At 38.2% G+C, this 22300-nt stretch overlaps 1 protein-coding gene across 1 annotated transcript in view; it reads right to left on the bottom strand.

Moving 5' to 3' along the window:
- Nucleotides 1–22300, bottom strand: part of AGMO (alkylglycerol monooxygenase) — a 190213-nt gene that overhangs the window by 142147 nt on the left and 25766 nt on the right. The window contains exon 3 of the mRNA XM_081343001.1: nt 15955–16106. Within this exon, the coding sequence (XP_081199127.1) occupies nt 15955–16106 (152 nt within the window). The remainder of the gene's footprint in view (nt 1–15954; nt 16107–22300) is intronic.

Genomic DNA, 22300 nt, shown 5'->3' with positions numbered 1-22300 from the left:
TTTTAGTCCAGATCGTTCACTTCCCTCCCTAACCCCCACACTTTTGAGAGCTGAAGCAGCCACAGCCAAGCAAGGCACCGCCATTTTTTGACCATTACATTAAATAGAACCCATCTAAACTTTATTTCTTCTCTAGTCCCTGAACTTGCTCTCTTGTTGGTCTCTCCTCTTTGTGCTTTTTCTTGAAGTATGGAAGGATGTTTCATTCCAAGAAAATATTTCTGCAGATAGTGCCCCCTGATGCCTAATCTATTGGAAATGGGGAAGGTTTCTGAAAGGTCTTCATTTTTCTTCCTTGCAGGGTGACTCAAAATACTTCAATTTGTCTTTTTCAGGTTATGCTGCCTTTGCAGTCCCATTTGGTTCTGCTTTCAAATGTATTTCCCTCATCTCTCTAGGACAGGAATGTCAAACTCACAATGTCACGTGAAGTGTCGCAACATATCACAACTTTTTTTCCATTGCTGGCAATGGGGTGGGCGTGGTTTCAGCATGATGCATCCAGCCCGCAGGCTGTCAGTTTGATGCACCTGCTCTAGGACATCCTGTCAGCTTAGATATATGGCAATAGTCCCCTTGACATATGCTAATTTGCTGCCATAAAGTATTACTGTGTAGCAGAGAGAACTTGGTTGTCTTCTAATACTGCATATTTTATTTATTATTTACAAGATGGAATACCATTGCTTCTGTTGAAAATTAGAATGTTTTTAAAAATGGGGAAAAATTATAAGAATATTAGTAATTGAAATAACTTAAGCAACAACTGAAAGAGAAGGAGGAAAAAATACTAGTTTACTGTTTGCCGTTTCCTAAATGTATTCCTCTTCTAATAAAATATTTGAAGTCCTTGGCAGGAAAAAAAGACATCACAGTTTAACTTATGTGCTGAACTATACACATATGCTGAATAGTGGTGACTTTCAGCCTGTTGTCACCAGCACAGTCAAGGTAATGCAAAAAACTTGAAGAATGCAATCATTCAATCCAGCCAAGCAAAACCACCATTGGATTTGAGATGCTGGCCACGTCAGATGCTGTCAACACTAGTGGCAAGACTGTTTGCTGCCCAATTTTTGGGCGGCTTTATAAATCAAATAAATAAAAATAAATGAATTATGCTAGTACAGCATTATTTGCACTTTAATTTGCTCTGTTAATGAAATAAAAAAATTGAGCTATTTCAATTAGTTGCATTCATCTGGCTTAATAAGACTAAAACAGCATAAAACAATGAAGTTTGGCTGAATCAGCTTGTTTTTTTTATTTAGTTTTTTTTAAAAAAAAACCCAACCTAAAGCTATATTTGAAATCCACATAATTTCCCCTCCACTATGATCCCAATAAGGAAGCTATTTTCAATGTACAACTAAATTAAAATGAAGGCTCAGGAAGAAATAAGTTTATTGCTGTTAACATGTATAAATTCTTCTCCAAGTGAGCAACAATGTGTAACATTTGAACCCAGAAGATCTTACCAATTGCAAATCAATACTGAAATAATTCTTGCATTAAATTAACATATAACAATCTAGACTGAATGTAGGCCATCTTTGAATGACATTTGTTTTCAATTAATGTTATTCTGAAAGACTTATCACCAAATGAGATGAATGTTGTTGGAACACAAGCTGCAGAAGTATAATTTGGTTGTTTCTTCTTCCTTTATTTTCAGCAAACTTCATACAATATACTCCCAGCAAATATTGTCTGTTCTTCAGTTACACAGGAACAACTCTTTCTTTATACAAAAGAATGGTTGAGCCTACTCCTCTAATCAGCACACAATATACCTGGCAAGAAACAATGTACTCTGGAGCATCCATTGAGCATTGCATCAAATATAGAAGCCAAGGAACACCCAGGAAAAAAAAGCATGCATGGCTTGATTATTTGAGTTTCAAACATCTCCATAATTCCTTTGTTTACCCTTTCACCTTCAGGTTCTGGCCACCTATCCAGTTTTGGTTAATTCTATATATTCACAGTGAAGCATGATGTAAATTCCATATGTCTTTATAACTTCACGGCTTGTGTCCTACCGGGGAAAAAAATCTTATAGATTGTTCAGTTTATTGTATTTAAATATTACTTTTTTTACTAGTAATTGCACTACAGATTATGTAGTGGAAAAAATTAATCCTTTGTTTAAGGCATAAACCCAAGTTCCTGTCTATTCTGCGGATGTTAGAAATCCCCTGACTCTTGACAAAGAAGAGTGGGAATATTAACTCTTAACAATGTCTGGCTAAGTACCCAGAAACCTCTCTCTCTCTCTCTCTCTCTCTCTCTCTCTCTCTCTCTCTCTCTCTCTCTCTCTCTCTGTGTGTGTGTGTGTGTGTGTGTGTGTGTGTGTGCATGTGTGTATTTTATTGAAGCTAAAGCTCTCAGAACAGCAGACAAAGAAATTTTTAAATCAGGATTGGGGAAAAAGAGGTTATGAAGTTATTATAAATCAGAGGATATTGTGAAACATAAATATATATGGATATTAAATTTCCTATTTACCTCTTGGGAAATAGATATAAACAACAAGAATTGGTTAAGCTAAATTATTAAGTTGAAGTGTAAAATAGTTAGCAGTTTGAGGAAGAAACTATTATAGTCTCTAGATCTGTAATTTGTTTATATTTGCATCTAGCAATTAAAGACTAATTATTTTACGAATAGAAATCAATGTGGAATTTCCCAGTATATGTTAAATATCCTTATAATCCTTGGTTCCACCCTTCCAAAGTTTCTAGCAACTCTCCAATATATCAATTACCTTGGATGACTCAGGGCTGACAGATAACAAGAGCTGGAGCTACTGTGCCTAACAGAATGATGAACATCCTCCTTGGAACTGGGGAGGGGGGGAACCCGTTGTGTGCACAGATTGTTAAGACAAACAGAGAACACCGATACCAAGAATGGCCACCCTACAGAGCTGTGGATGGATGTTATTATTTTTAAGAAGGAGCCTTTCTGATGATATAACAGGGCTGACCCTACAAGAGAGGGCTTCATAAATCTTTTTCAACTGAAAGTTCCTGGTCGTGCAGGTTGGAGGGCAAACAAAAGAATCAAAAGAGCCAGGATGTGAAGTTTTGTACTGTTCATGTTAGGCTTGCTTGTGGGACTCTGCAATAATATAACAATGGGCAAGACTGAAAGGCATGGCTTTCTTTCTGTCCTTTGTTTCAACTGCTTCTCATGACAGTTTTAATTTCTCATTCCTAGGGTTACTGCATATTAAAAATTTCAAATGATGCTAATTCTTTCCCTACTTTCAAACAGGTATCTCTTTTGATGGCACGCTTTAAGAATAAATCAGATGGTGATCTAGTTAAATCCTGCATAACTTGATTAATCCTTGGTTACGATATATTGAAATTATTCTATGAAGCATACATTTGTAGGCGACACTTTACCATTGGTATGGTAACTACTTATTATTAAATAAAATGGTTAGTGCTTATTTCAGAGCCATTTTGGTGCAGTGGTTTCAGACACCAAGCTAAAACCAAGAGGCTATAAATTTTAGTACTGCCCAAGACACAATGCTGGCAGGCAGATTTTGTACCAGTGACCCTGGTACAAAAAGAATGTAGCAATTGAAAACCAGCTGCAAAAATTGTGCAAAGAAAACTGTATGGGTTCTTTCTAGCCATTGCTAGGAAACTAATTTTGATAAATCTAAACTGAGATAGATGAATTATGTACCTAACACACTGCAATCACGTAGCCAATAAAGCAATTAATATCTTAGTAGAGTATTTAATGAATGTGCAGAATTTAGAACATCTACCTAATTTAAAATCAATATTATTAAAGTTTATAAACTTTGAAGCTATTTACTGCCTCTAAATGCTTCATTATAAACTTCTAATAAAGCAGGATGCAACAAAGCTATAAATGAGGATCATTCAACATGAAAGTCATGTAGACCAGGGTTTTTCCTGTTTCTAATATATTTTGTTGTTTCAAATGTGCTTCCAAAATATCCACAAATCCTGTGATTATTGAGATATTTCACTCAAAAAATTACCCATATGTGGTTAATTTACCATAATACCATATGTCTTCACATAGAATTCCAGCTATACTCTATTTGTTCTGTCACTAACTTCTTATTTACTAAAAGGCAGAGTGGTAGGTTCAGCCCTCTACATTTCTAGAGGACTCGCTACTACTCCAGGTGTTTTAATGGAGAGGGGAAAAAACGCCAAACAAAGCACTGCACTTCAGCCACTCATGATTATTGTTTTTGTTGTTTATTTTTATTTATTGTTTTTATTATTGTTGTTGTTGTTATTATTTTGGGGAAGAAAAATGCTGATGTTTGGGCCTGCCAGCCTCCCTTTAATTTTTTTAGTTAACAGAATTTAAGAAAAGAATATTGGGTGAAGAAGAGAACATGGATGGAATTATAGATATATGAAAGCATTTTAAAGGACCTGAGTACTAAATTACGGCTTAGAATAATGTGTTAACTAGGTTAGTAAATACAACTTTAATATTTGTATGGAGATAATAAATCAGTGTTTTTTTGTGCAATTCTGATTTCTACTACAAATTTTCAGGATGCTCAAATGGAATAGGTATATATTTTGATATAATTTCCTGCCTTATTTCTGATAGGATGCCCACCAAAGTCTCTAAATAATCCAGGGATATAAGGACCTATTGAATTCCTAATACTGCAACAGGTTTATGGAAAAAGAATGCAATCAGAATAAATTTGTTGGCAGAAATGCAGCTTTCATTACCAATTTCTAAATCTTTCATTTTGGTAAGTGTGTCAATCAGATATCATTTAATCTATATGACAATCAACTAACCATTTAAATGAGGTAAATCCAATATAGAATGTGGGTAGAAAATGCCATAGAATTGGCATGTGCTTTCAATCTATACACATCCAGCTCCTAAATATGACCAAAAGAAAGAATCTTTTGAATGGGAATGTTATAAGAAGGAACAGTTTCCATTTCAGCTTAGCAATAGTGTTTCCTGCTAGGATAAGTGTAAAAATAGATTGAATGTCTTTAAGAAATAAGTTACAAACTTCCTGATAGCATATAATATTAAATTAAAGGTTGAATAACCTTGGTATGTATTCTTTCCTCATGAGCTTAACTTTTACTGAATAATCAGACATCTGCTTCAAATAATGCATTTGAAATGAAACAGAAACAAATACTAAGTAGATGAGCAAAATGGTGTGGATGTGTGAAAAGGAAAGGGTCATAGTTTTCAGATTTGAAATAAATAGCATGAAACATGGGAAATGACCATAAGAAGAATGTGAATTAATACCATACCTATTTTCCAAAGATGGAAATACATTAGAAGCTAAGCCTTTTGTGAATTTAAAACAAGGGACAAAGGGTATTAAAAGGAATTTAAAAGATGCTATTATTATTGCAACACTAATTCCATGCTACACCGACTTATTCAAATCTGTAACAAGCTTATTTTAACAATCTGTAAACTTCTTAAAAATGCAAGATACTTTTTTTTTTCAAAATCAAAGATACACAGTTTTTTTTAAAAAAAAAGTTGTATCTACATCTTCCTGTCAGAAGTTACAGGTATAACATTGTCTTCCAGAATGTAACATTATACATCTGGCCAGCAAACATCTGGATATTCATCATAGCTCATCATTTCCTTCTGTAAGTCCAGAAATTGTCAGTTATTTCAGCTGAGATTCACCTCAAGGGAGAAAAGACAAAATTACATCCTTTTTTGCCCACGTTTTATAAACTGAACTTTACCTTTTCCCTAGGATGCCAGTAAGTATAAATATAAGCAGCCTGAAGTCTTCTTATGATGGTTTTAAAACTATGCATGTGAATTCCTAGGGCTACGCAGGAAATATATTTAATTTCATTCATTGAAGAATTGAGTTTTAAAATTTTGTTCAGAAAATGCAACAACCAAGACTTCCCCATAGATTAATAACAAGTTAAACTCAAAAAACTCAAAGAACTGTGAATTAATAGCAGCTTCCAAAATTGCAATGTGTAAATATACAGATCTGGTTTTCAACATTTTCTCTTTTACTAGTCAATAATAACTGAGATATACAGACTTCTGGGGAAGAAATGGCAAACTGAAGAGCAGAGCTGACAACCACAGCAGAATGAAGAGCCAGCAAGTAGACAGTCTCTTCATAACTCCTTTCTAGACCAGGAAAAATTTCAAATTGCCCACAAGTGTCTCAGACAATTGTTGCTTCTGAGAAGACTGCAAAACAGGAGTCTTCAATGGATTTAGAGCTCTTTGAAATAAGGTAATAGCTATCTTATCAACTCAGTTGGCACTTTTAACTACACTGGATTTGCATAACTCCTTTTCTAATTACTTTTGTAAATTGCTTGTTAAGTATTTTGCAGCTACTAGGAACATTTGGATCCACAAGTTTGAAAACACTGGATAAGTTTCCTTCAATTCTTACTGAAAGAAATTTTATCTACAAGTTTAAGGACTTTGACAAATATTCTTTTGGAATAATCAGCAAAAAAAAGTGATTAGAACATGGATTGTGGAAAGTTAAATGGACTAAGGGTCCAGATAGATTTGAAATAAGACTTTAGAATTAATTATAAGAATCATTCCAATGGAAAAATGCTACTGTTTTGAATTTTCTTTAAAAAAAAACATGGGATGAAGATTAGACTCATGACAGAACAAGAAAAAACTCAAAATTGTAATTAAAGGAAAAGAACTCTTAAATTTGACCTGCTACTACAGAATGGAATAAAATATTTTAACATTGGGTAATATTGAAGAATATTTTTGAACAATTAGCTGCAGAACTTTTAAGAGTAACTCTTATCTAGAAATATTGTATTTTAAAGACATTATAAAAGAGGAAAAAATTTTACCCAGAAAGATAGAGATTGATCTGGAAATGGATTTAAAAATTACAGACTACAAGAATGATATGGAAAAAGAGGCCACCCTGGAAATTCAAAATAATGTCTTCATAATTAAAAGGGATGTACAGACAACAAATCAAAAGCAAGACCTGAATATTTTTCTATGCTAGATTTATAGAACATTTGAAGGCTTATGTGAGAAGAGATAATAAAATAAATGAAAATAAATCAAGTTCCAAGATGTTATTTGAAGGGAACAAAGATCAAGAATTTTGAAAGCAAAAGTAATATAAAATAAATTTATTTACTGTGAGATTAAAAGTCCATTCTTACTGGACTTTTGCTGATTAGGATTGAATGAGGAGGCTTTACAGTGTTGCTTACAGATAAGAGATAGGATATGAGAATAGGGCAATAGTTGCTGCATTCTTCTTATGATACAGAAATATTTCCTTCAGAAAGAAAATAAAGTATAAACAATATGTACAACTAAGGGAAGGAATATTAAAATAATACTGCCATTTTGTATGACATGATACTGGGCAGGCAGGGACCAGCAGTTCTCAGACAAGAAAGAAATGTTATGTTAATGCTGAGCACATGTCTGTTCTGAAAGTTGGAAAAAGGATTAGAATATAAACCCTATAGCAAATACACACAGCCATGTATACATGCTTAATTTCTGTATCCAACAGCATCCAGATCCTTTCTGCATACACACCTTTATTTCCTTGTAATAAAATAACCTATCTAACCATGTCACGTCCATGAAGTTCTCTAAGCCAGTTCCAGTGTATGGGTTGAGGTGTCTTGATTTATTGCTGTGCCTGAACTGAAGACAGACATTCTATGAAGATCTCTGCTTCTGTGGGTAAATTTGACATGCTAAATTCCCCCCCCCCCCGTTTTCTTCCCCAGATACAATTATTTTTTGCACTTAGTTACAGTAAGATGCTAGCATAAAGCTAGATTACTACCATAAGTGTAGCATATTATGCATTTTCCTGTAGACACAGCTTCATTGAATTAGATTTCATAGAAAACAAGCTGCCTATTGTACCCTTGAAATCCCACTGTGTATTCTGACTTTTTCCAGGCAATCTAGGTCCTATACTTGGTGACAGCTCAAATCACTGAAAAGAAGGTTAAGGGAGGGTTTCATCTGCACCAGCAATAATACAAAACAAATCCCTCTACGAGAACTTGCCCAGAGCAGTCATTTCTGGTTATCATCATTGTATATATTTATGACTGCAGTATTACTATACATGCAAGGGCACTGAGATAACAATACTGTGAAGGTTCTTTTTCAAAAGCTTCAGTGGCTGGATTAAGAATGGGAGAAGGAAGAGACATACAAAACACTAATTAATTTGTGCATCCTCACATCACTAATGTTTTGTTTCTTTATTTTGAACATTTATTGATACATAGTTCCCCAAGATTTCTATAGTCTTCAAAGCATTCTAAAAGGTCACTTTCATAGTTTTGATTGTTTCTGAAATGTAACTTGCATTCAGACTGAAGAATCAGGAAAGATTTTCTCATTAAATGTGTTTATTTTAACAGGGCATCCTGCTGAGCCATCTCAAAGAAATAGGAATCAACCCTACATGAATGGATGATTTCAACCAATGGGGCCATAGTGAAAACCTTGCTTGTTCCAGTGGGAAGAGCATCAGGGCTCAGAGATTTCCCTTACAATATTCTATTTAACTATATGAATTTGCTGACAAAGGATATCTGTTGGTTATCCTAAGCAGAAGACAGTCATTTATATATCATTCTCTCAGACTGAACCTTGTATATCAGGGGTGTCAATCTCAATTTCATTGAGGGCCGCATCAGCATTGCAGTTGCCCTCAGGGGGCCAGGTGGGTATGGCCTGGGTGGGCGTGGCCTACTGGGTGGGCGTGGCTAGAGTGCATATGGCCTACTGGGTGGGCGTGGCCAGCTCTACATCGTTCGCATCAAGGGTGCCTATGGGGGCCTGGTCAGGAGTGGGACAGATCTGAGGGTCTCTGGCAGAAGGAGGGTCTCTGGGCCAGGGCCAAGGCAGCGGGGGCCGTTCCCTCACTGTTTCCAGGATGGCTTCGCGGGCCACATGAAACCACTTCGCGGGCCGGATCCGGCCCCCGGGCCTTGTGTTTGACATGTCTGTTGTATATTAACAAAAGCAAAGATGGATCAAAACAAGCTCATACTAAACCAATCCAAGCTCCGTTTCTTTATTAAATAGATTTTTGATACCGCTAGCTGCAACAATTCTCTTGACAGGATCAAATACCCTAAAATGAGGAGTTCATAATCTGGGAAACTTCTTAGACATGTTAGACTTACTTTATACGCAAGATAAAAGTGGAAGTTGTATCTAGAAAAATCTTCATTTGTCTTTGATTGAAGTTTTACCAGAATCCTTTGGTGATGGTACCTCATGCATTGATCCCAAAGCAGTCAGACTGCTGTAATGTGCTCTCTTTTGGGCAGTCTTTGGAGGCAACTCAGCATGTCCCCCCTCATCCTTCTCTTCATTAAACTAGTCATACCCAATTCCAGCAACCGTTCCTTGTAAGTTTTAGCCTCCAGTCCCCTGATCCAGTGTGGATAATAATCGATGATTTTTTTAAAAAATTTTTTTAAAAAATTGGATTTTTTAAAATTTAAATCAGATTTTTTTTATTTAAATTGGATTTTCTTTTACTTTTATCAAATTTATTTTAATAAAATGCTTTTGGAGTAAAACTATCTAAAGATAGTTTTCTATTTAATATACATTAATAATTTAGTTTATTCAGCATGAAATAATGCTTAGTTATATAGCATGAGGCTGTATATTCTGCAATATTTACATTTTTGGTAAACTCATTCAATGAATCCAAGCTCTGCGAGCTGGGATAACATGCCCTGCACTGACGCATTCATACAATTTCACAGTAACTATGAGATAAATCATAAAACAAAGTTCAGGAATATTCCTTTATCCCATTATTTTGCAAATCTATGTACACTACAAACTGTATGATTGTTTAAAGAGAATTTGTACCAGGCTCTAAGTGTGAGGAGGAAGGGCAAGCAGTAAAATGAAAGTGAAACCTTCTAAGCATTTTATAAACCTTGTGATCTTTCTGCACATAGCTTGTAGTGCTTTATTCCTCGCCTGAGGAGCAAAATGGCAGCAGGCTGTAAAAGAGACCCAATTTGGGAATATTTTAATGAAGTTCCCATACCTATGGATAAAGCAGGTATGCATGCAAAATGCAAGCAATGCAACAAAGAGATGCAGGGCCTAGTGGCACGATTGAAATTTCACCATATTTTTTAGACTGCCATGAGGTCAGAGTTAAGGGGGAACCATTCAAGAAATATATGTTTGCTGATGGAGTTTCAAAGAAAGTTTCACCACTTAATTGGTGGAAGTCACTTAAGCACTTGGATTCAGAAAGCAATAACATATATCTGCTATTGCTAAAGCAATAACATATATCTGCTGTTGTTACTGCATGGCACTGCATTTTTATACAGTTGCCAAAAAAAATGAGTTGAAATATTCAAATATTCCTTTTTAGGCTGTACTGTATGTGAATACAATGAGAAATTCACAATAAGCACACATGGTTTAAATAACAAAATAACAGCATTGACTTTTTTGTTTAGGTGAAACCTCCATCAACATAAAAGATTCTGAAAACTATCTACTTTCTAAATCGCCATCCTTTTGTTCTACAATTGCAGAATTATTTCAGGATAGTGCATCAGTCACAGCATTTACACATATCCACAATATATCACCTAAAAGAAAGAAACCATCTGGAACCACTATCATAGATAAATTTGTGATAAAAACCAGCAAATTAGAAAAAGAGTTAATTGACGAAAAAAATACTCGGTTTGTTTATGCAACAAACTGTTCTTTCCATCTGCTTGAAAATCCACACTTTGTTAACATAATTCAGTTTCTGAGACTAGGATACAGTACACCAAGTAGATTAGATGTTGCAAGGAAATTGCTGGATAAAATATATGATGAAGAAATTATGCAATGTGCAACAAATCTAGAAGGTAAAATTATTAATCTAAGTTTTGAGGGGTGGAGTAATGTCCACAATGATCCTATTGCATGTGCTTGTATAACAGAAGTTAATATATTCCTTGCAGAAACAATTGATACTTCAGGAAATGCACACATAGTACCATATTTAGAAGAAGTATCAGGAAAAGTTATCATAACATGTGAAAAAAATTCAAATACGTGGTTTGGTCAGAGACAAGGCTGCAAATGTATCCAAAATGAGAAAAAATTTAGAACAATGTGAAGAAACTACCAAGCTAATAACAGGTGGTTGTTCATAGGTGCTCATTTGATGCATCTACTAGCCAAAGATTTCTGTGTCCCAGAAATAAAGAGTATTTTTTTTTTAAATTGCTAAATACTTCTTTAACAATCATTTTGCAGCATCAACTCTGAAAATAATGGGTGGGACCAAGCTAATGCTCCCACAAAATGTTATATGGAACTTTGTGGTACACTGTTTTGAACAATATATAAAAAACTGGCCTATTCTGATGACCACTTGTGAGCAAAATCGAGAAAAATTAGATGGCACCATCACAGTAAAAATCTCAACATTGGGCTTAAGAGAAATGTTGAACATATGCTGAGCATCCTGAAATCCATTTCTGAAGCTTTAAACAAAATCCAGAAAAATAGTTGTTTTATTGCTGATGCTATAGAAATTTGGAAGGAACTGAGTGAACGCTTAAGACAGAACTAAACAGTGACAAGCAGAACTTACAAGATTTTAAAAAGTGAATGGGACAAGCACTATCTCCAGCTCATTTTCTCACAAACATTGTCAATATTGGTACCAGGGTCAAACCTTAAGTTTAAGTGCTGAAGAAGAGGAGTTAGCCATGATATGGGTATCCAGAAATCATCCATCTCTAGTGCCAACTATAATGAACTTCAGAGTTAAGGGGGAACCATTCAAGAAATATATGTTTGCTGATGGAGTTTCAAAGAAAGTTTCACCACTTAATTGGTGGAAGTCACTTAAGCACTTGGATTCAGAAAGTGTTGAAGTAATGATTTCACTTTTAACCGCAGTGGCCTCTTCTGCTGGCATTGAAAGAATGAATATTTATTTATTTATTTATTTATTTATTAGATTTATATACCGCCCTTCTCCCGAGGGACTCAAGGCGGTGTACAGGGCAATTAAAATATAACATACAAAAGTTAAAAATAGATTAAATTAAATTTAGCCCCAAACAAAATAAATTAAATTATGAAATTTAAAACCCCAATCCCTCAGTCCAGGCCAGCAAGCTTGAATAACCAGGTTTTCAGGTCACAGCGAAAAGAGCGAAGGTCGGGAGCCATCTGGAGCTCCACAGGCAGCTGATTCCAGAGGGCAGGCGTGCCCACAGAGAATGCTGTCCCCCTGGGGGCCGCCAGCCGGCACTCCCTGACCAACAGCACCCTGAGGAGACCTTCTCTGTGGGAGGGCACGGGGCGATGGGAAGTTGACACTGGCAGCAGGTGCTCCGGTAAATAATCTGGACCCATGCCATTTAGGGCTTTATAGGTCATCACCAGCACCTTGAATCTCTTCCTTTGGACTTGTTCACTCTAAATTGAGAAATCGTCTGAGGACTGATAAAGCAGGTACACTTGTTTTTCTTTTCCAGATCATGAACAAACAAGAGAACGAAGATGAAAATGAATGAGCTGAGTTTTTTTTTAATGTGGATCCAGCTGATATATTCAGTTTAAGTTCTTTTGTTTGTTTTTTCAGATATTTTGTTTAATGCATTTCACTTACTATACATTGATGTTTAAACAAATACAAGAATATGTAATATGCTATTGTTTTAATTAAATAAAAGAATTTGAGTAGTTCTCCAACTATATATGCTTTATCTATTAACCTAAAATCATTCTGATATCGCTGTTTTACTAACCTGACAGCTTATTCTAAATAGGAAACCTTTATTTTGTTTGCAAATAATAATATTAAAGATTCTAACTACCAGCAAGAATGAATCTTTACATTTAAAGAGCACCTGTCATTTCAGATCCCTCATGGCAGTGCCTGTTAGCAGGCATCCACTCCCTACTGCCCGCCATATCCCTCACCTTGTTGTGTTACTGCCACATCACCAGCCATGGATGGGATTGTCGGTTAGTCAACAGCGGGTCAGAAAAGGAGCCGCTGCAGGACAGACATGACAGTTGCTTTTTAAAAATTATGATTTAAATTGAGTTGCTTTAATCAAGCCTTTTTATTAATCATTTAAAACAGGATTTAAATCAACTTGATTTAAATCAAATTCACTCTGTTTATGACAAAGAGAGAGAAGGGTTAAATTTTTTGTTACATTGGATTTTGTTTGAATTGAGTTTTTGTAATTTTGTTTTGCACTATCTTTATTTTTTGAGGTACTTTTTGCTAACTTCAGCTTGAAGATCAAAGATTTGATCATTCTTAAAGCAGATTGCAGTGTTAGGAAGTATTTATTACACTTTATAAAAATTACAGTTTATGTAATGGGCCAATTATTCAATATCTTCAGGTGAAAAGGTGGACTTATAATTGTAAAATCTTCACTAAAAAATCTGGGCTTTTCCAGAAAATCACAGAACGTATGACTCGATTATGATATCTCCACATTTTCAAGTATCAATTCATTATGTATGATTCAGTTTGATAAATATAGCTCTTTGTCTCTATTTTATCCATAATTACTTTGGCCTATAATTGCTTAAAACAGAGGGATTGGGAACCCATGGTTTAGAGCATTTCCAAAGATTAAATGAATGTATGGAGGATCAAGCTAAAAATGATTTGTCTTCTTGATGTCTGTTTAAATACTATCTGCTGGGAAATAAAAGGAAGCTATTGTCTTCTTGTCCAATTTAGTGAATCTTCCCAAATGTACCTGACTTGCTATTACAGAATATTAAACAGAATGGAGATAGTTGTTATGGTTTGTTATTAATCATGTTCTTATGCTGTTAGGGAAAAGGATACTATTTCAAGAGTGTTTTCCAGACTGCATACAAATATGATGGCAAAAGCCCGTACCACAGTGTTCAATTTGTGCTCTTTTCCATGCTCAGTATATCATTGTGTTCTTTCCAAGACCCCACATAGATAGGAAAATAGGGAAATGGCAAAAAGTGCTGCTTTTCTTATTCTTCATCACAGCCCTTAAAGGCACTAAAAAAGAAATACTGTTGCCACTGTCATATTAACTCTGTTGGAATCTCAGAAAAATCATACCGCATACAGCAAAGTTATCTAACTGAAACAAAGACTTTCACAACTTCCAGCTTTCAAGATAGAATTGCCATTTTGCTACAGAAAATGGGTTTTCCTTCTGTCAGCATGAGTTTAGTGGACAGAATTCTGTGTTCAGTATGATATATATTGATATGAATGTTATGTCTCCCAAAATGAAAATCTGAGTTTTTCAGGACAAATCAAATGCTGCCAAGTCCGCTAGTGCTGTTGTTTATGAAGCGTATCCCAGTCTCTTTCACACCCACACATCAAACCTAGCTACTTTTTTTGATGAATATCCCCCTCCCCTTTACATTATTGTCTCATCTCCATGCATTTCCTGACATCCCACCACCCTCTCCCTAAATCAAATCTGAAGGTCCTCCCCATAGCATTGCTATGTGTCAGATTACCTCCTTCCTCTTTTACTTAACTCAGAAACTCTCTGCATTCTATTCACCTGGTTCTAACACCATCCCGTTTATCATCATTGTTTCCATCAGAAACTATTCCATTCTTCCATTAATTAATGAATTAATTTAACATATGTTCCCATCATTGTTCAGAAGCTGTTCCAATATTTTCCACATACAAAATCAAATAATGTTAATTCACAAATGCATCATCCAATTCATTGAAGATGCTCCACTAATTTGAAGCAACCAAGTGGATTCTGAAGAAAAGAATTGCCATTTAGTGCATTGACTTAATTTTCTGATCTTAGCAAAGTTAACAAACTATTTAATCCATGTACCAAAAATCAGACAACAAAAAGCTGAGATACTTACTAGTATCTAAGATAACTGGGTAGATTATTGACTCAGCTGATGCAAAAATAAACCCCAATTTATCTTCTAAAGTTTGCAATAAGAGACACATGCATGCGATCTTCATATTTGCCTAAGGAGCAGGCAAATGAAATGTAATGTTTGTTCCTGCTTTTGATTATTCAAATACCTGTACTGATCGTTATAGAGATGAAACTGTGTCAATGACAAAAGTTTCAGCTCTATTTATCTCTGTAAGTATTTGTGATGTAATCATCATATCATCCAAGTGTAGCTATTGAAAACAATGTGGTTCCTTTAAAGAATCAACTTTTTAATTATTATTAAATATTTTAAAAAGAATATATAAGGGAAGATAAAAGTCATGAAAAAATGAAATAAAATAGTAATGTACAAATAATACTACACAAAATAAAAAAATTACAATTTAATCCCTTTGTTTCGGGATGCAGTCAGGGTGACTGAGTAGAGCTGAGCATGTACTGTCCGGATGCCCTTCCTGATGCCTACACAGAGTTTGCAGCAAATGTTTTCCCTGCCAGTGCCTAGGATTGAACTCTCAACTTTCCAAGTGATAGGCAAGAATCTTCAACTCTAGATCACTGTACCACTTACTAATAATATACTAAGTAAATAAGAAATCTAAAAATGACATAGCAATTCTAGTTTTCTGATATATTACATATGAAAGTATAAAAATTTTAAAGGAAAAATTTAAAATGATTAAGCTTCAAGCTACTTGCCAACACTAAAACTGTATATCCAACTAAAATTACAAGGTAATAATACTAAAAATCTAGTTATCAATGAAGTTTAAATACAGATTCTGTATGTACAAAAACCAAAATTTTGGTGTAGGAATAACAAATCTATGTATTATATTATAATCCAAAAATGATATTTCTGAAATTTAAAGTGATATAGTTCACTTTTCTTTCTTGGCAACCCTTCAGAAAACAGCTCAAAATGTTTACCATTCACAAAAGGAAAAAAGAAATAACATAAAAATCTTACCATGGGCCATGCGATGAAACCAATAGTATCCAAAATCTACTCCAATGAAGGTCAAATACCATGTCCATGGTGATGTCCACGGTAGTTGCATCATTCTATAGTTGTTCCACACATAGATATATGTTGATATTTCAACACTTCTAGAAATAACACTGAAATTCAAAAATAGACAATGCACATTATAGATGCATCAGACTACCATCTCCAGACTGTTTTGTTTGTGGACATCTCTATCAAAAGATAATGGAAGAAGGGTCTCTGGAGCTACAAACAGAGCAATTCTGTAATCTAGCAAGCAAACAAGCTTTTAAAAATATTAAATGATCAATATGGCATGATCAATATGGCAGCAAAATCACCAAAAGATCAAAATGAGCTACAATACAAATGCATTAGCAATTATTGTACCAGTGTTTGGGTCTGAATACGATGTCTGTTTATATGATAACTAACAAAAGTAAAAGATGACTGTAATGTTCTGACCATCTCATTTTTATCCCAGCAAAAACCCACAGTGATCAAAGTCTGATATCACTAAATTACCATTTCAGAAAAACCTCAATTTTTCTTAGTTGTTATTTCAAATCTCAAAAAGCGTTGGAGATGAGAGGAAAAGGAGGGAGGGCATAAGAAGACCCTGTTTCACCCTGGCTGTCAGGGCCCACCTGTGACTCACTCATAGCTTTCTAACAGGTGGTCTGATTTTCAAACCAAAATATCTGTTTAACTTCAGTTTGGCAGTTGGAGAACCAACATTTCACACAAGTTTCAGTGGCAGGTGTACTTATCCTTTGCTGAAGCAAAACACCTGGAACATATTTAATCTTTGTAAGAGGCTTATGAAATATTACTAAAGATGTTTTTAAAAAGGCAATTCACCATATTTTTGCAATTTATAACTTGAAATATTACCACAAATCTTAACCTAAATTCTTAATCATTTAGACAACGGGCCAGAAAGGAACTTTAGCTGTTCTAAAGGGACCAGGAAGGAGAGGGGAGAACTCTCAATACTATTTTGTGAGGAAATTAAAAAGAAAAAAAGATACTTTTGCCTAAAGTAATATCACTTACCGGCTATTGGCCAAAATACAGTTATATATGCTTAAGACCCAGTGAATCAAGAAGGCTTAAGAGTGCCTGATTCTGCTTGGATCATGACCAAAGGGTAATGTTTTCTCATTTTGGCCTCATTAAGTATTGTAACGTTTTTGCAACATATCCAGACATACAAAGGGAAGTATTTCTTAAATTGGTCACTGAGCTCTTTTTTCATTGGGTTGTAACTTAAGCTAGACATTAATTCTAAAGTACTGATTTTTTTCATCTGAAGTTATATAAGTCAAATTTGCATAGCTTAAATCAGTCATACTAACAGAATTATTAATGGATTAGCTTTGTCAACTATGGAAACAAATTCACAATTGCTTTATTTGGGGAGAACATTTACCAAAGACAAAATATTTATGTAGCGCTAACCCGAAAGGGCTGCTGGAGCCCGGGTTCTCCTGCTCACATGCAGGGAAAGTGTTCAGGTGGCTGGTCTCCTGCTCCTGCTCCTGCTCCTGCTCCTGCTCCTGCTCCTCCTCCTGCTCCTCCTCCTCCTCCTCCTCCTCCTCCTCTTCTTCTTCTTCTTCTTCTTCTTCTTCTTCTTCTTCTTCTTCTTCTTCTTCTTCTTCTTCTTCTTCTTCTTCTTCCTCTCTCTCTCTCTCTCTCTCTCTCTCTCTCTCTCTGGCTTGCCCCACAGAAACCTCTCCTCTCCTATCCCCTTCTCTCCCTCACACTTGCCCCACAGAAGCCTCTCATATCTTATCCTCTTCTCTCCCTCAGGCTTGCCCCACAGAAGCCTTCCATATCCTATCCCCTCAGGCTTACTTCCTAAAAATCTCTCCCATTCTCCCCTACTGTCTCATCTTCCAGGTTTATCTTCTCCACCCTAGGCCTCAGCAGACTCAACTCCTTCCTGTCCTCTCCTGACTCCTCCCCCAGGCATCTCCCTGCAGTGTCTCCTCAGCTCACCCAACCCCCGCTATACACTCCCCCCACCCAAAATGTTCCCCCAAAGAGTGGGGGAACCACTCTTACCTAACCCTAACCCTAACCCATCAAAAGAACTTCAAGGCAAAATTCTTCCTGAAAGAACATTTTATTCAGGAAACAAAATATCAGCACTACATAGTTCAGGGGTAGGCAACCTCGGCTCTTTTATGACTCATGGACTTCAGCTCCCAGAATTCCTGAGCCAGCCATGAGCTCAGGTGGCTGCTCACCCTCACTCCCGGTACCCCGGGCCGGAACCAGAGGGTTGGAGCGCATCACCGCTTGGAGACAGCGGGGACGCGCTCCCAGATGTTGATACGGCCCTCTGTTCATACACCTGCAGCCATTCCCTACCGTCGTGGGAATGGGCAATCCCACACCCTGCTCTGGGGCCCCATAGGCACCCAACCCGAGCCCCGCCACGGCGTGATCAATCTCAGGCCTGGTCTGAGTAACGGTTGATGGAACCCCCCCAGTTTCCAACCAAACCTGTGAACCCACCCCCCTCCCTAACCCCACAAAAACTTTTGCTAAAAAGCGCACTAGAGGCCTCTTATTAAATTTATGATAGAGGCTCCTGTCCCTGCCCAACCATCTCTCGGGGTCCCAATAATTGGGCCCGTCATCAAGAGGAGCGATGGAAACAAAGGCGGGTCGCGCCCAGGAAGGGGGGGCACCCCTGAGCGCAAACAGGTCTGTGCTAGAGTAGAACAAACGGACCATTTTCCAGGTAGGTCCCATCAGGCAGTCCCATAGGTAGACCAATCAGGAAGATGTACAAAGGAAGGTCGAAAATGTCCAGTCCACCAGCTCCCTGCCACTGAGCTGGGTACCTTTCAGGTAGCTTCCAAAGTAGGTTGGGCACCTCCCTCTCACGGAGGGCTCAAATCCATCTTGGAGCGGACGGAATACCAACCCAAACGAAGCATACCTCCCTAGAACTCTCACCTCTAGAGAGGCAGCAGATGGCATAGGTTGGTATAGGTGATGGTACATCTGAGCCACCCTCTCACAGCAGCTCGACATAGACCTTCTGAGTCCAGTGGGTTCATAGGGAGAAAGAAAAGAAGAGCAGCAGTTCCCAGGCATAGCAGCCAGGAGGTGACAATAATCAGATTGGAGAGCACAGTTCTTCTCATAGCAAGGACAGCAGGAGAGGCTGAGCAACAGATGGATGGACCCAACACAGGCAACTGAAGTCCAGATGGCCAGAACGTAAAAGGCACGAGCTAACCCGTGTCGTCCGGCCAGCAATACACAGCGCCAGCAGTCTAAGAGTCCAATGCCAGCCATAGGTCTCCTCCGCCGAAAACGGGCGTAGAGCCTCTCATAGAAATCTTGGTATAGTAATGTCACTTGCGCACCTGAATCCAAGAGGGCCCACTTGTACCGGCATCATTGAAGAAGGGCCCACCAAATATTTAGGGACTTTGGCAGTGAGAGACACAGCATCTGGTCGGACAACCCATGCTTCAGTCCTTGAAGGCTGTTGCTGAAGTCTTGTCACTTTGACCTCTGTAGGCCGTGAGGTATGGGAGTCCCTCACTAAGGGAGATGCTCCCATCACTCCTATCACTGAGGAGGGTTTGGGGAAACTCTGTTCATGATGGGTGACACCCAAGGCTGCTCTTGGTCACCCCTTTGACTGGAACTAGTTAGTATTGCTGGGCACCCCATTGGCTCCCTCACTGGGGCCCCTCTGTAGTTTCCCAACTGGGCTGAGTTTTGTGGGGTTTGCAGCTTTGTACAAGTATGCCTGTAATGCCCTGCACCCACAGTTATAATAGATCATTGGCCTTGCCAACTTGTCAGCTGAAATGAAAGAGTCCATTCCTCCACTGACTAGCCTAGTCAGAACTCCATTCAATGGCGAACAACCCATTGCCGTCCATGAGGCCATCATATTGGTCAAGTTGAATAGTTTAGCTTGCCTAGTGGTAAGCCGGGTATCATCACCTCCAGCTTTCCTCACTCCCATGCCTGAGGGCCATTCTGGTGGCAAATCAGTTGTGGCCTCGTCCACCACTTCTGTTGCCCTAACTCTCTTTATGAGCTCATGATACTCCCAGTTGTTCCCTTTGGCTTCAGTCTGATTCCAGACTGGGTCTGAGAATAGAGCACCCCATGAAAGTTGCTCCATCCTGGCCCATTCTACTTCAGCTAGATCCATCCCGTCCCTTTCTACAATGTGACATAGTAACTTGTTCAATCATCTTATGTACTCATACAGTCTTTCACCTCTCTTCTGGTACATTTACTTAAACCGAAAGAGTAGGCTAGAAACTGTTTCGGTAGATCCAAATTCATCATGCAGTAAACAGAGGTAATTATGTATGGTAAAATGCCCTTGGCTGAGTGTCAGGCTCCTAATGCCTTCTGCAGTGGGACCCTTTAGGTTCTCTCTGACCCTCTGTTTCTTTTGAGCATCTGATACATCCCATTCTTCAACAGCCTATAATGCCTGCTCCATCCAGGTTTTGTATTCTTCCTCCATCTTTGGCATTGGTTGTATCCCTGAAAAGATACATAGTTTCTTGTACCCAGCCTCAGCACAGTGGTTGCCAGACAGGGTTTGGATGGGTGTCAGGCTCCCCATGGCCTGGGCAGTTCCTGCATCTTCTGCCCCTGTGGTAATCCAAGCACGTGTCTCCTCTTGGGGGCCCAATGTCTTCGCTGAAGGTGTGGAGCATGGGGTCAGGTGTATCACCCTTGACCTGCTGCCCTCAGTCAATTGAAAGCTCTCAACCCCAAACCATTCTGGAAGCCTTTTCTTCCACTCCAATAGCACATCAGAGTGAGAGGAGTCCCAGTCCACTTTTGTGTCTATCATGTATACCCTTTGGTCAGGGACAAGGGCCCTCACTGTTTGTAGAATTCACACTTCTGACCAAGCATCCCAGGGATGTCAACTGCTACACACAACTTTACCTCACTGTTCTGGTCCTTACACCACTTAGTGACAGTGGTGGAGTCCATTTTGCTAACTTGGCTCATATCCATGGATGGGACCACCACCCTCTTCTGGAGTAGGCCCCCACTTGTAGCACTACCCCGAAAAGGGCCAATGGATTCTGGGTTCTCCTGGCCCACTTGGGCTGGCTGCCAGTCCACTGTGGTCCCTTACTTAGGCACTTCTGCTTGGCTGAAACATGTGATGAGGTGGTGGTCAGTTTCTCTCCACAGTCAGATAATGTGATGGGGTGGTGCTCAGTCTGTATCAGCAGGCAGGTGATGTAATAGAGTGATGGTCAGTCTCTCTTAGCAGGCAGGTCATGTGTAGGGAAAGTGTTCAGGTGGCTGGTCAGCTCTTCTTCTTCTTCTTCTTCTTCTTCTTCTTCTTCTTCTTCTTCTTCTTCTTCTTCTTCTTCTTCTTCTTTTCTCTCTCTCTTTCACTTGCCCCACAGAAGCCTCTCATATCCTATTCCCTTCTTTCCCTCAGGCTTGCCCCATAGAAGCCTGCCATATATTATCTCCCTCAGGCTTGCCCCACAGAAGCCTCCCATATCCTATCTCCTTCTCTCCCTCAGGCTTGACCCACAGAAGCCTCCCATATCCTATTCCCTTCTCTCCCTCAAGCTTGCCCCACAGAAGCCTCTCATATCCTATTCCCTTCTCCCTCAGGCTTACCTCCTAAAAGCCTCTCCCATTCTCCCCTATTGTCTCCTCTCCCAGGCTTATCTTCTCTACCCTAGGCCACAGCAGATTCCACTCCTCCTCCCTGACCTGGGCCTCAGCAGACTCAACTCCTCCCTGCACTCTCCTCCCCCAAGCATTTCCCTGTACTGTCTCTTCAGCTCATCTTACCCCCGCTACATTTATTAAGTCTAACTGTGCTTCTTTAAACTTCCCTTTTCCTTCTTCAGAAAACTAAGAATACTGTATATTTAATCTGAAATATGCTGGTAAGAGTGCTAATTGCAAATAAAACTTTAATGAACAAGATATACTCTATTTGTAGTCTGACAAATTCTCACTGAAAAACAGTGGGAACATTTTTTGTTAATTTAACATTTTCTTATTAATTCCCATTTGATTTTAAAAATCTATTTTGAACCAAAAACTCCTCAAATGCAGGTGAAAGTGAAAGATTCAATTACACATAAATATGTATTAACTAGGGACGTGGTGGCTCAGTGGGTTAGGATGCTGAGCTTGTCGATCAGAAGGTTGGCAGTTTGGCGGGTCGAATCCTGAGTGCCGGGTAACAAAGTGAGCGCCTGTTACTCGTCCCAGCTTCTGCCAACCTAGCAGTTCGAAAGCACGTAAAAATGCAAGTAGAAAAATAGGGACCACTACGGTGGGAAGG

This window comes from Vipera berus (genome assembly GCF_964194415.1).
Source record: "Vipera berus genome assembly, chromosome: Z".
Taxonomy (NCBI): domain Eukaryota; kingdom Metazoa; phylum Chordata; class Lepidosauria; order Squamata; family Viperidae; genus Vipera; species Vipera berus.
Note: the sequence above shows the minus strand (reverse complement) of the source record. Positions and strands in the feature narration are given on the sequence as shown.